The following is a 13,237-nucleotide window of genomic DNA, read 5'->3' as shown; positions in this document are numbered from 1 at the left end:
GTTAGATGTGCGCTGGAGTTGTACCTGGTAGAATTGGGGTCCATATGATGCCTTCACAACATCCAACCCATCCAGATGTGTTGGCTTATGTTACACAGCCCAATCAGAAACCCAGGTGGGCCACAGAACACAGAACAAGTGTACAGGGGTCTTAGTCTTGGTGAGCATGGGGGGCCATCGTGTTGTATATACCAAATCCAGGCTGTCCACACCCTTCATCTGCCCTGAAGGGTTGGGGGGAAAAAATCTTGCTGTTCTGAAACTCAGGTGGGCCCAGTAAGATTTGAGGGTGGGCAACCGCTCCCACCGTCTTCCTTCTGGCTTCTGCTGTGGCTCGCCGGAGTTTTGGATTGAGCTGATTTTCAGACCTTGGTGTAATCTGAGGGGACACATTAGATGGATGTGATACATAAACCATGTGGGCCCCACATCTGATACGACGACGGCTGGAGTGCACCTCTTTTTTTTCTTTTTTTTTAAATGCCTTCTGAATTTTTTCTTCCACTTATGTCCTTGAAATATTGGATATTTTCAAGGGTAAGATGCTTGTCAAAACAGGATCAGTTCTTACACAGGAACAGATTATTATCTTTTCCTGATAGAAAGGGAAGATGTCAATGTATTTAAAGTGGCAGTGGACACATCCACTAGTCAATGGACGATAGGGACATTCCTTCAGCTTCCCTCATCAAAAAAGGCAAAACGAATATGAATCTCACGTGGAAGAATCCCATCAAGTGGTGGGCCACACCACAACTAGAATTCTTCTCAATCATCCTAATTATGGAGAAGAAATCATCGCATAAACGAGGTATTATTTTTCAGTCATCCAAACTGTGGATATTATGTGCCCCACTATGGTTGGTCCACTCACTGAAAAATCATCCAGACCGGAAATCCGTAACCTATCAACGGCCCAAATAAACAGTGGTTCCCTCTCAACCGATAAAAGGCCGAATCTTCTATAGTGAGGATCGTCCGATCTGGGGGGATCTTGGGCTCATTAGCCATTCGTGTGGCGCCCATCTTATCCACTTTTGGATTGCTGGACCATCACCCGGATTCAGCTGAGTTGGGCTGATTTACCTCCGACTCAAGTGAGTCACGGTTCAACTCGAGACTGGATAAGTTGGAATAGGTAGTATTTGAAAGATGTCTCCTTATCTTTCTTCATCTTTTCTCTTTATTCGAGTGTTCTCTCTCTTGAGTTCTCCTAGATTGCTTTAAAATCACACTGATTCTGACTTCAATAAAACCCAAGTGGGTATGAAAATAAAAAGGGGATTTGTTCAGTGCACTGGACATGCAACCGGGGCCCATTATTATGTGATCGGAACATAAGATTTGATGGCTCGGATTGTGGATGGATGGATGGATAACGTCTAGAAAATCTCCTAATTTGAAATTCTCTGAGGCACTGATCAGCGGGCCCACAAATAGATGGTTTGGAGTAAATTAATGTGAAAAGATTTTAAGGGTGTCTACCACCGTGGTGGGGCCCATCAATTCAACAATCGGGATTGGTATACTATTGACGTTTACCTACGGACCTTGTAATTTCTTCTCTATTACCCATTTTGCCCCCCACCCCCACATTCCTTCCTATGGTCTGGATTGTGGGCATTTTGGTCACTTTCGTAGGGGCCTTTCTGATCAACGGTCCGACTAGGATTGGATGGCAACAGAATGTGGGCCCCACTTGATATTAGCATCACTTGAAAAAAGAAAAAAAAAAGAAGAAGAAAAAAAAAAAAGAAAAAAGAAAAGGAAAGATGAAATGCGTGGCCTGCTTCCCATCACCGTTTGACCGCTCGTGGTACTATCGCTGTTTCTGATGGTGCTAACTTCCCATTTATCAGTATGATGTGCAACGATATGGACCCCACTGCAGACTATTGAGAGCCTAAGATGGCTTCAGTGAAGCGTTTTCCACCGTTGGATCAGAGGATTCTCGCTCGTGAAGTGGGATTGATTCAGTACAGTTCTCTAACATCACTCCAATATAAATCTTTACTTCCACCATGGCTGGGGCAGGATGGGTGCGATCTGTCCAGTGGACCCTTTAATGGTATCCCACGGTTCAGAAATCATATTCAACGATCCTAGCCATTTTGATCTGTGGTGTTTTCAAATGGACAACATTTGAGCGAGAAAAAGTGATGGCATGGATCATCTGATTGGAATGGTTTAAACATGTGTTCTAGAATGCTGAACGGATGGGTCCCAACATGGATGATGGATTCCTATTAAATCTTCTAAATTGGGAGTTCCTAACCATCCAATGCATAGAATTTTAGTTTAAGGCATTCTCATGGTGTACCTGATCTGTTCAATGGATCAGATCTTGCACAAGTGTTCAATGTTGTCACGTACTACTGTGATCTCACACGAGCTAGAGGACTATATCTAACCAAAATATAGCGAGTTAAAGTAAATCCAAGCCCTCCATCCGTTTTGCCAGATCATTGTAGAGCACGATTCCAAAAAAAAAAAAAACATAGCCAAAGCTCAAATGTACTACACTTGAAAAAGTGGAATAATGACACTTGCCGTTGGAACATTCCTAAGGCCCATCCAACATGTTCACACGGTCACACAGACCTGGACGAAGGTTTGCAAAACCTGTGTGGCCTGAAAAAAGTTTTCAACGGCTGGCGTTCAATCCTGTAACGAGCTGGCAAACCGATGGACGACTTGGCATGGAAGACATACATCATACTGGGTTCCGTAGATTCTGCTCATCAGGCAATCCGCCTCCCTCTATGACTAGGATCATCAGTCAATGTCCTTTCAACCATCGGAAGGACGGTCCTGATTCATACTTTCCCCTGCCACGTGTACAGTGGATGTTGGATTTCCTTTTCGTTTTTTTTTCCCAGAAGATAGTCGAGAGACACTTGATACTCTGCCAGTGTATGATGCTTGATACGCAGGCACTCAGATACGTTCACTTAACATGCATTAACTGAAATTAAACCGCCTCAATTCTGTAATGCACGGTAAGTAATTCACGATCCAAATATAAGATTAGCTTAAAACCTCTTATTCGTGGACACTTGTTTGCAGAAATTAGACCGTTGGATATTTTTCATCTCAACCGTCAAATAAATATCCTCCGAGCCGATTTTATATAACCAAATAAGCGTAACTTTTGGTTTTTCATACCTTTAAAATGGGATCCACAATTTATCCAGTTCAATTTTAGAATACTTGTGTGACACGCGTACATGTCAGTGCCTGCGTATCATCCAACACAGTCTGCCAGAGTATCAAAGCTCTCCTCGTCAGAAAATGTAATGAGAGCGTGGGAAAAAGCGGACATTCTCTGCAACGATGCCGCTGCCTTTCATCAGCAGCCCCCTTCTGGAACCGACACGTGTCAGCACAGCAGGGCAAGTTTCCATCTCGAGATCCGCGCCACGGACCCCTGGCCTAGCATGCGCGCGCAGGCCTCTAACAGAAAAGGCCACAGGTGCTGATGGCGTCCGTGCGTGTGTGGGAGCTTCCCTGTCTGTTTGCTGACGTGGCCACAAAGGCCCTGTACGGAAATGCAAGAGATACACGGTGACGTGGCATATAGCAAAAGGTGGAGAATCTCACGCGCGGAGAGATGTGGGGGGATAGAAATCTGTACAGGTGGCAACAAATAGAGCAGGCCGTACGGAGTAGCCACGTTATAATGCCTATTTAGGCTGCCAAGTCGGTCATTATTTTCTAATTCTACACGCGCACACATGAACACGTGCCAATATGAGATCAAAGCTTTCCATCAGGTGGGCCACAGCGTACTAATGGTCGCTTCACAGTCAATTTACTTTCTAGACTATGGCCCAACTAAATGGAAAGCTCGGATTGGCCACACGCGTGGGATGGGCACCACACTCGTGTCGAATTACCAAAACCTAGAAAGGAATTCCCCTAGCATATAAAAGAGAGCTATCGTCCGTCGCTACTCACTGGGGAGCACACACTGAGCTTTCCAATCATCGGAACCGTCCATAATGTCGGCTTAATAATATACGGAAAAAATAAAACTTACAGTGAATGGATGGTTGTAATTATCATTTATCTATAGATGAATTTAGAACAATCAAAAGAAAATTTTCAACGGCTTACATTCAACTCTAAGAACGAAAGGCTAGGATCATCACTGAAGGTTAATTATCAGATACGGTCTAACTTGTGCTAGTAATCAGAAACGGTTTCAAGCCGTCGGACCATCTCAGCATGTGGGCCCCATTGGGATGGTCGATGGATATCGTGACTCGCGACAGAGTAAAAACAAACTCAGACTAAATAAAGCCAAGAAAGGAATAAGATAATGGCATTTTAGTAATTTAAAAAAACCAATGCTTCTTTTACTTTGCTTTCTCTCCCTGTTGGGAAGAAACGAAAGAAGAAGAAGAAGAAGATCATTGCATTGAAGAAAAACTAGATAGAAGAAGAAGAAGAAGAAAACCATTTGCATTGAAGAAAAACCAACAACCCAACTCAGTTTTTTTTTCCTCTTTCTTTATATACAAAGAAGCAAGCAATTACATCTCTCTCTCTCTCTCTCTCTCTCTCTCTCTCTCTCTCTCTCTCTCAATAAAAAAAGCAAAACCCAAATGAGAAAAAAACCCAAAGAAAGCAGAAAACAACAGATTAGTGGTGTATTGCAAAACGAAGAAGAAGCAAAAGAAAGCAACCCCTCCTTCCATTCTCTATCTTTCTATCTATCTATTCTGGCTGACTATTTCTATTTCTATTCTTTTCTTGTTTTCTTACTACCAATTTCAAAGCCAAAGAGCACCAGCTTCTTTCAGAAGGGGAACCAACGTTCCATTGATATGAGAAGCCATGACTCGGTCCATGGCTCCTACCAGCTTTCCACCTATGAAAACGACAGGGACGGCAGATGGCCCACCCAAGAGACTCATCAGAGCCTTCTCCATGTCCTTCCCACGTGGGTCCTCGTCTAGCTCGTAGACCGTTGGATTCACGCCCATGCCGCAGAAGAGCCGTTTTATCGCGTGGCACATGCAGCACGTGCTGATGCTGAAGATGACCACCGCGTTCTCCGACGCCAGCCGCTCGATTCGCTCCAGCGGGTCGGGTCCGGCGTTCCGGGTCGGCATGTAGTTGCCCCACGACTCGGCCTGGTAATGCATCGTAACGGGTCTCCGGTATTTCGGACGAAACAAGCGAAAGAGAAAAGAAAAAATTGCGAGAGAGAGTGAGTGAGAGCGAGTGAGGAGAGAAGGGAAGGGTAGTGTTGTATTTATAGAGCGAGGAGGGTAGTTTCGTAATTTTGAACGAAGGTTTGTTAGGTTTGTCAGCGCATGCAAGAGAAAGGAATGGGGTGAGTGGGATTCCAGGTCCACGTCATCAATGCGTTTCTCGTTTCGAGAAGGGGGACCGGAACACCCAACTTGTGGGGCCCACCATGTTTTATATGTAAATCCACTCCGTCCATCGGACGCCTATTCCCTACTTGTCAGTATTCTATGGGCCCCACAATGATAAATGTCTTTTATCCATCCCATCCATTTATTTTTCGAAGGTCATTGCAGATTACAGGGCATTATCCTAAAAATGAGACGGATCCATATCCAAATTTCATGTGGACCACACCATATAAAAACATCCTGCGTAACACAAAAGTTTTTGGATGAACCTGATATTTGTTGTCCATTAATCAACGGATCACAAAACTACTTGGGGCCGACTGTAGTATTTATTTGCCATCCAACCTTTTGAATAGGTTACAATACATGAAAAACACAAATATCGGCTTCATACAAAACTTTCCAAGTCTAATATGTTTTTAAAGGTAGGCTTTCAATCACCACTGTTTTTTTATGGTGTGGTCCACATGAGATTTGAATCTTCCTCATTTTTGGGATGATAACTTAAAATGAACTGAAAAGAAAATAATAATAAATTATATGGACGGCATGGATAAATCACATACATAAATATGGGGCCCACATAGCACCGTACAGTTGCTAGTGGCAGCGTCAAGAGAGAACCATTATTTTAACAGTACTTACAAAGGAACTTCCGGATTAAAAAAAAAAAAAAAGAAAGTTGGTGGGCCACACCAAAGGGAACAATGTAAATTTCTAATTTCGTATGGTAGGGCCCACCTGATATTTGGATCAGATTTTTTTATTTTTTTCACTTCATCCTAGTGAATTACGCCTCACTAAATGGTTTGATGAAAAATACACACAGTGGTGGGCCCCACACAAAAACCAACGGCTTGGCATCCCATATTGTTCCGTTTCGTACTGCCCATCGGAGTTGGGTGTTTTGAGCGCTACGTAAAACAGGTGTTATATAGGAATTCCGGGGAGCGGATTGGCTACTCCCCTGACACCAGCCCCGTGGGCCCCATCATGATGTGTGCGCTTCATCCATTCCGTTCATCCAATTTTAAAGGTCATGTTAGTGATTGTTATTAACAATGAGAGGGATAAAAAATCTCAGTTTGACCACACCACAGGAAAACAATAGTGATTGGATATCCACCATTAAAATCCTCCTAAGGGCCACTGTACTTTTTATTTGACATCCAATCTGTTGATTAGGTCATATAGACCCAGATGAAGAGAAAAAACAAATATCAGCTTGATCAAAAACTTTTATATACCCCAAAAAGTTTTTAATGGTCGAAGTTCATTCAACACTATTTCCTATAATGTGGTTCATTTGAGATTGGAATATACCTCAGTTTTGGTCTCATACCATAAAATGATCTATAAAAATAGATGGACGGCATGGATTAAATACATACATCATGTTGGGGCCCACAGAGCGGGGAGTAGCCAATCCGTTTCCGGAATTCCGGTTCCCAAGGGAGAATCGTCTCCATGCTTCCAGCAACACTTGTCACGTGCGAACGAGTGAGGCTGGGAGCATTCGTCAGGTGGGCCCACAGTATTGCGATGTTGGGCCACGTCAGCACGTAAAAGATGGATGGTTGGAGAGGAGGGGGTAGACGGCATTGTAGCGATAGGGTTGTATGGGAAGAATGTGGTGGAGCCTACTCTGCACAGCACACGTGTCAGGTGATAATCTGGACCTTCCGTGCACTGGTCAATATCAGGTCCAATTCAGAAATCACACTGATCAAGAGATGAACGGCTGCAGTTTTTTCCCTAACCATGGGCAATAACTTAAGTGGTTTAGATTCGATATCACACTGGTCAGGTATTCAACGGTTGGAATCGATCCAAACATTGTACTCCCCACCTGGCTCATGTGCACGATAATCCAAACCATTCATTCTGCGGGGATCCGATATCAATTGGCCACTAACCAAAAGACTTCAATGGTCAGGCTATCCTAACCATCCAGAAAAGACCTTTCTCTACTTTATAGATTAAAGGGCTAGGATTGTCAGAACAGTGCAAATTTTAATCAGTTGCTCTCCTAGCATATGATCTACTAAATGAACGGTTGTGATCTAGCTCATGTGTGCCACATGTGCAGTAGAGACGTGGATGGTCGGTAGTGGTAGTATGGTAATTTTCGTGGGAGGTTATGGTCGTCGTGAGCGCATGCAAAGAAAGAGAAAGGGAATGAGATTTCAAATGCACAAAATGAATGTATTTGTCGAGTTTTTTGTCTTTTTCTTATTTTTATAATTTATTGAGAAATGCTCCAGTGCACTACAATATACAGTAATCCTAGTTTCATTGGCACACTTTGAAAATCCAATCCATTGATCTAGACCATTGGTTGGTTCAAGCACACATTTATTCAGCTACATTAAAAAATAAACAGATATTGGATAAATATTAACCTTTTGATCGATAGTCTTCAATATGGACGTTCAAGATTATTTAAACAAACATAGGTTCAATAGAAATTTGATCCATCCATTTTTTAAGGTCCATAATGGATTGCTTATGATTATAAAGTATAGATTTTTTAAGGCAATGGTTACAATCCCATCCATGGCTTAGAAAAAGGACGGCTCTAGAAGATAAGCCCAAATCACGGATCGATTGGATCATCCGACCAGTACGATTTTTAAATGGCTTCCTAATAAATGTTTTCTGAACTTAATGGATGGTTCAGATCGAACGATTGGACTGTCCCAAGTGTCCCAATACTTCTAGCAGCACTATAAGCTCTGAGAGCACTGTCCATTTTTCTAATTTATCTGTGTTTTAATATTTTTAGAAAAATCTGAGTCGTTGGTGGAGACAAAGGACAGGCTTTTTCAGGAGTGAGGCTATTGGTTATGAGACGGCTGTCTCCGTCCTTGCTGTCGGCTCCACCTGAAAAGGCGAACGTGGTGCTGGAACTAAGTTATAGCTGCTCCCCTGCGCACGTTAGCTTCCACCAGTTCTGTCTTGTTGTATTCGTCCATAGATGGACGTTGATCGAAACCGTTCAAGAGGTGGGACCCATAATGTACAGGCACTGCGAAAATCTACCTTTTTGAACTTCAAATAGTAAATTAAATCAAGTCTAGTGATTTGATAGAGCCATCTCTTAGGTTTGGGAGGCTGATGTATCAATCCGAGCCATCCATCTAGTGGAACACAATCATGGAACACACGGCTGGGATCACCCGTCAATATATCTCGGATCATTTGGATATTAACCTAACTGATGCCACAGAATGGTTCGGCAGGTGTCCAATCCGTAGCGAGGCCTTACCTATTTGACGGTTCTGATCATTTATATATCGACACAGCAGCACCTGGATACTCGTAGGAGTACTATTTCAATCGGTCATCACGCGATCTACGAAAACTTTTAATTTTTAATTTTTATCTAAATATAGTTTCGGTTGTATTGTAATGTAGTGACCCTTGGGCGATCCACTTGGAAGAGTGGTCGGATCTGATTTGGGCGGTTTCCTTTTTCTGCCTTTTCCTATCTTTTCATCCCTTCTTTGGGAATCATTCTCGGGATTAAGATCTGTTTTTTGGGTCGTCCACTCGGCCACTGGTGTGTGATCAAGTGGGCCCCACAGATCTAAGGTCCGGTCTAATCATATTCTATCCAATGGGATCCCTTGCGGCCCACCACTTTCGGTGGTCCAGTGGACTCACCAAAATAAGATGATAACCGTAGAGCGAAGCACTGGAAAACGGTAGAACCACCTTCATACGGACCCGGTACAGGCAGGGGATTTGTGGGGCCCACTGTGATGTATGAGTTTTATCCGCTCCGTCCATTCATTTTTTGCAGATTATTGTAGGGCATGATACGAAAAATGATGCTGATCCAAAGCTCAAATGGACCACACCACAGGAAGAAGTGGTGATAATGATGCCTACCGTTAAAACTCTCCAAAGGCCCACAGTGATATTTATTTGCCATCCAACCTGTTCATAAAGTCACATAGAGCTGGATGAAGGGAAATCACAAATATCAGCTTGATCAAAACTTCTGCGGCTCCCAAGAAGTTTTTAATGGTGAGCGTTCAATATCCATTGTGTGGTCCACTTAAGCATTTGATCCGTCCCATTTTAAAATCTCACGCCCTAAAATGATCTGGAAAAATGGATGGATGGTATGGATAAAAAAAACATATATCAAGGTGAGTCCCATATAGCCCCTGCCTAGACTGAGTCCCTGAGTCCGTCCAAGCAATGGCAGGACGCAATCCACGTTCCCCTACAATTCGGTTGGCTTGGTAATGCATCGATCGGGGCCGTTCTTATAGTGGACCGTACTATGGATGAAAAGCTATTGCAGGCATGCATATATCAGCTGATCTTATCCGTCAGAACAGTGATCTGCAATGCGACGGTAGCAAAGGAAAATCGTCAACGGTCAGAGTTATGTGGTGGAAAGTGAAGAAAAGCGAGTCGTATAACCGTCTGAATTTGTGTGATTCTGCAAACGTGGGCCATCTATGATGCCGCTGGTGGATGGACAGTCTCGACTGATGTAACATCCTGACCGTCCATTTTCTTTGCACCACTACCGTCCACCTGATAATTGACTGGCCTATTTTTTTGCATAAATGGTCAACGAGGTGGGTCCCACCTTATTCACGAGCACCACATCCTACACGCGTGCCATGCGTGTGCAACTCCACGGAACTACACGGGTTCGGCAAATATACGCTTTTTGATAAATGATCACGTGGAACGCTGTACGTGAACTTTACATACAACATTTCTATTTTATGCTCATGTGTCATCTCAGAAAAAAATCTGATCCGTCAAAAGAGTGGATCATACCATAAATATCAAAATAAAAGTCAATTAGAACAATATAATCATCAGGTTGGACACACAAATACATTGAGTAGTACCATCAACTGTCCATTGATTTTGATGGTGTGGCCTTCCTGAGGGACGAACCATCTTGGCTTTGGATTTAGGTAATCTTTATGACGTCCTTGAACTTTTTCACTGCTCGGATTTTATACTCAAGTGACACATCAGCGGAAATAGATCCGTTGTACCTTAAGTTAAAATACATCTTTTCTAATATTTCTTTACTTTGGTAAGGATATATATCCAACGGGTATCGAGTGACATGGCCATGACTACCTAATGTCTATCCGTTTTGCATCAGCTTTTTTGCACTGGTTGATGCTCGTTTTTCCTTTTTTCCAAAAATGGGAAAAGTACTTTATCAGTGGCTGCAAATTAATTACTATGGCGTGGTCCACCAGAAGAATGGACAGGATTGAATTTCGTCTGAGGTGATCCTCACGGTGGGGCCAACAGTTTGAACGGGATGGATGCAGTATGAACATGACAAGTTGGAATTTACCTACCGGGTGGACGGTGATTTATCGTCCAACGGGTTGGACGTGAGCATTTCTCTTATTTATTTTGTTCGCAACGTGGCTAGTTGCATAGGGAGACTTTGACAATCAGGTCATTCTATCTATACCATCTATTGGGTCCATCCGCTTATTCACGGAGCACCATGAGAAATCGACCGTGATCGGACAGTTTTAGCCGTCCAGTCCATACCCCATGATATGAACGGTCAAGTTTGTTTTTGGACGTCCATCAACCGTTCAAACCATCCGTTCGGTGACCCACTAAGGATTGCTTATGATTCGAAAGATTTACCTTTTTCAGACAATATTGACCGTTCCATCCATGCTCAGAAAACGGACGGCAAAGGTACACACTCATCAGGAGAAAAGAAAATAAAAGAAAAGAAAAGATCCAAGATTGGTCATGTGATATCATCCAATCAAAGTCTTGGGGAATCTCCTCCATTTTGGGGTTCATAAGACCAACGGTAGGATCTCCAAGCCGAGGGCCCCACTTTTACAAACCAACGGTCAGAGTGTACTGTAGGATGAGAACATCCGTACAAAACAACCCTTTTATGCCACATGACGACTTCTCTCCTCAGCTACTTTTGCAGGTTGAGAAATTTAAAATAAAAAATAAAATGATATATCCTGGCATCGTCCCAGTGGATGACACGCAGGCACTTGGGCATTGCATACATGGCATATAAGTCAAACTAAACTGGTAGGGCTTTTGCCTTTCTCACGTTCGTTCTATGTTCCGGGTGTTACTTGTGCTCTACGGAATCATAAATTTACTATAAAATTAACTTAATATATCAGCAATCATAAAATAAACACAAACAGTGTAATATGCTTTAAAATAAATGTATTTAAAGCAAAGTAAAAACCTAAAATATAAAATATACATTCCTCCAAAGCACGAGGGTTATAGCTGGGGCTTAATATACAATTCTAAAATAAATAGAAATGTATTAAGTCTATAATTTACCTAACATAAGTAAATATCCAATGAATCCGACTGCGAAAAGAGCCAACTTCAACTGCCCATTAGAGAGCTAAAAGTATAAGAATTCCTTATTCGATCCATGTACACGCCCTCTAAGGCATTTGCCTCAGTTGTACTTACATCTATAACAATATTTGGTTGATGTTTTAAACCACAGTCTTAGAGTGTGAGTGATTGATTAATTCAGTGGTTTCATTAATTCTAAGTTGCACATATTATCAACTTAATCAGCGCAAGTAATGATAACACAAGTAAACAATTATTTCTTATCTAATCTTTTTAGGTGCATTAATGTTATAACGAGATGATGCCTAAGCCTCACGATCCAACATTCCCTTACCAACAACTTCAACGCTTATTTTTCAATGCCAATACTTCCTCATTAGTGACTCCAACATCGATCACAACTACCTATCCTAGTGCAATGTGACTGGTCGTCGACATTACCAATAAATGCAATTGATATGCATGATTAGAAAGGTAGTTATTAGGTCTTATTCATTCAACATATTAGGGAAGCTAGGGTATCAACATCATATCACGGGTATTATCCGGATCATGGGTCTTGTTGTAATCGTAACAACTACTCACCCATGTTCTTTTATTTGTTTTTTGGTTCATCATCCCATTCAATCACACGTAGTAGTCAAGTTGCCTACATCATTGCTCCAAGGTTAGTACAGGAAGGCTCATCAGCCTAGTGTAAATCGACAACTCGAATACAATGTCACATACCACTAGCATTGAGTGCAAACCACTCTAGTCATTCGAATAAACCTAGAATGGTTGACTCAATGTAGGCCACCCTCTATCTCAAGCATTTTGCAAGCTAACTTCACATTAATAGCAGTTTTACATATTAAAAAAAGTAAGCTATATAATCACTAATCGTTTTATCAACATTATGCACAAACCCTAAAATTAGGAATTTCATTCATTCGGGCATTTCATCGAGCATGTTAACAATTGGAAATAAGTATTAATAAAGTTCATAATAACAAATTAAATTTAGTCATATCAACCTATGAAAACATGTGAAATAGTAGAATATTTATAGTGTTAGAATGGGTGAAAATGATCTCAATGGTTAGGTATTTGATATATTAATCCTATCGGATGTTGTTTTAGACTATTGAGGCCTAGAGGAAGGTGTATTGGTCGATCTAAGCCGTGTAATAGTTGCCCCGCTTGGAGATCTATATTTGGATACAACCATCTAATGATCAGACATACTGATCGATAGATAAGGTCCAATTCAGTTCGACACGTGGTCACCAAGAGTTAATCAAGGTTACAACTATATGGATATGTGTAGGGTAATAACTTCGATTTGTGTCTTAAGTTTAATCACGATCTAACGGTTTGAAATTAACAATTTCAATAAAGAGTGAAGGGTGAACATTTAACTCAAGTTTATGTTATCACTTTAAAGCACTCGTACATCCCATGTACTTAGCTTGTGAGTTCAAGATGAATGATCCTATACGTTATATCGG

At 41.9% G+C, this 13,237-nt stretch overlaps 1 protein-coding gene across 1 annotated transcript; it reads right to left on the bottom strand.

The window, feature by feature from the left end:
• Positions 1 to 4,445: 4,445 nt before the first annotated feature.
• LOC131246694 (glutaredoxin-C1-like) lies at positions 4,446 to 5,228 on the bottom strand. The gene has a single exon (XM_058247044.1). It carries the CDS (start codon positions 5,148 to 5,150, stop codon positions 4,776 to 4,778), a length of 375 nt encoding a protein of 124 aa, XP_058103027.1. The 5' UTR covers positions 5,151 to 5,228; the 3' UTR covers positions 4,446 to 4,775.
• Positions 5,229 to 13,237: the final 8,009 nt, after the last annotated feature.

The sequence above is a fragment of the Magnolia sinica genome, chromosome 5 (assembly GCF_029962835.1).
Source record: "Magnolia sinica isolate HGM2019 chromosome 5, MsV1, whole genome shotgun sequence".
In the NCBI taxonomy this organism is placed as follows: domain Eukaryota; kingdom Viridiplantae; phylum Streptophyta; class Magnoliopsida; order Magnoliales; family Magnoliaceae; genus Magnolia; species Magnolia sinica.
This window is presented reverse-complemented; position numbering and strand designations above follow the sequence as displayed.

Bases quoted from the DNA above. Each gene is read 5' to 3' on its own strand.
- LOC131246694 (XM_058247044.1), bottom strand. From the start codon at position 5,150: ATGCATTACCAGGCCGAGTCGTGGGGCAACTACATGCCGACCCGGAAC.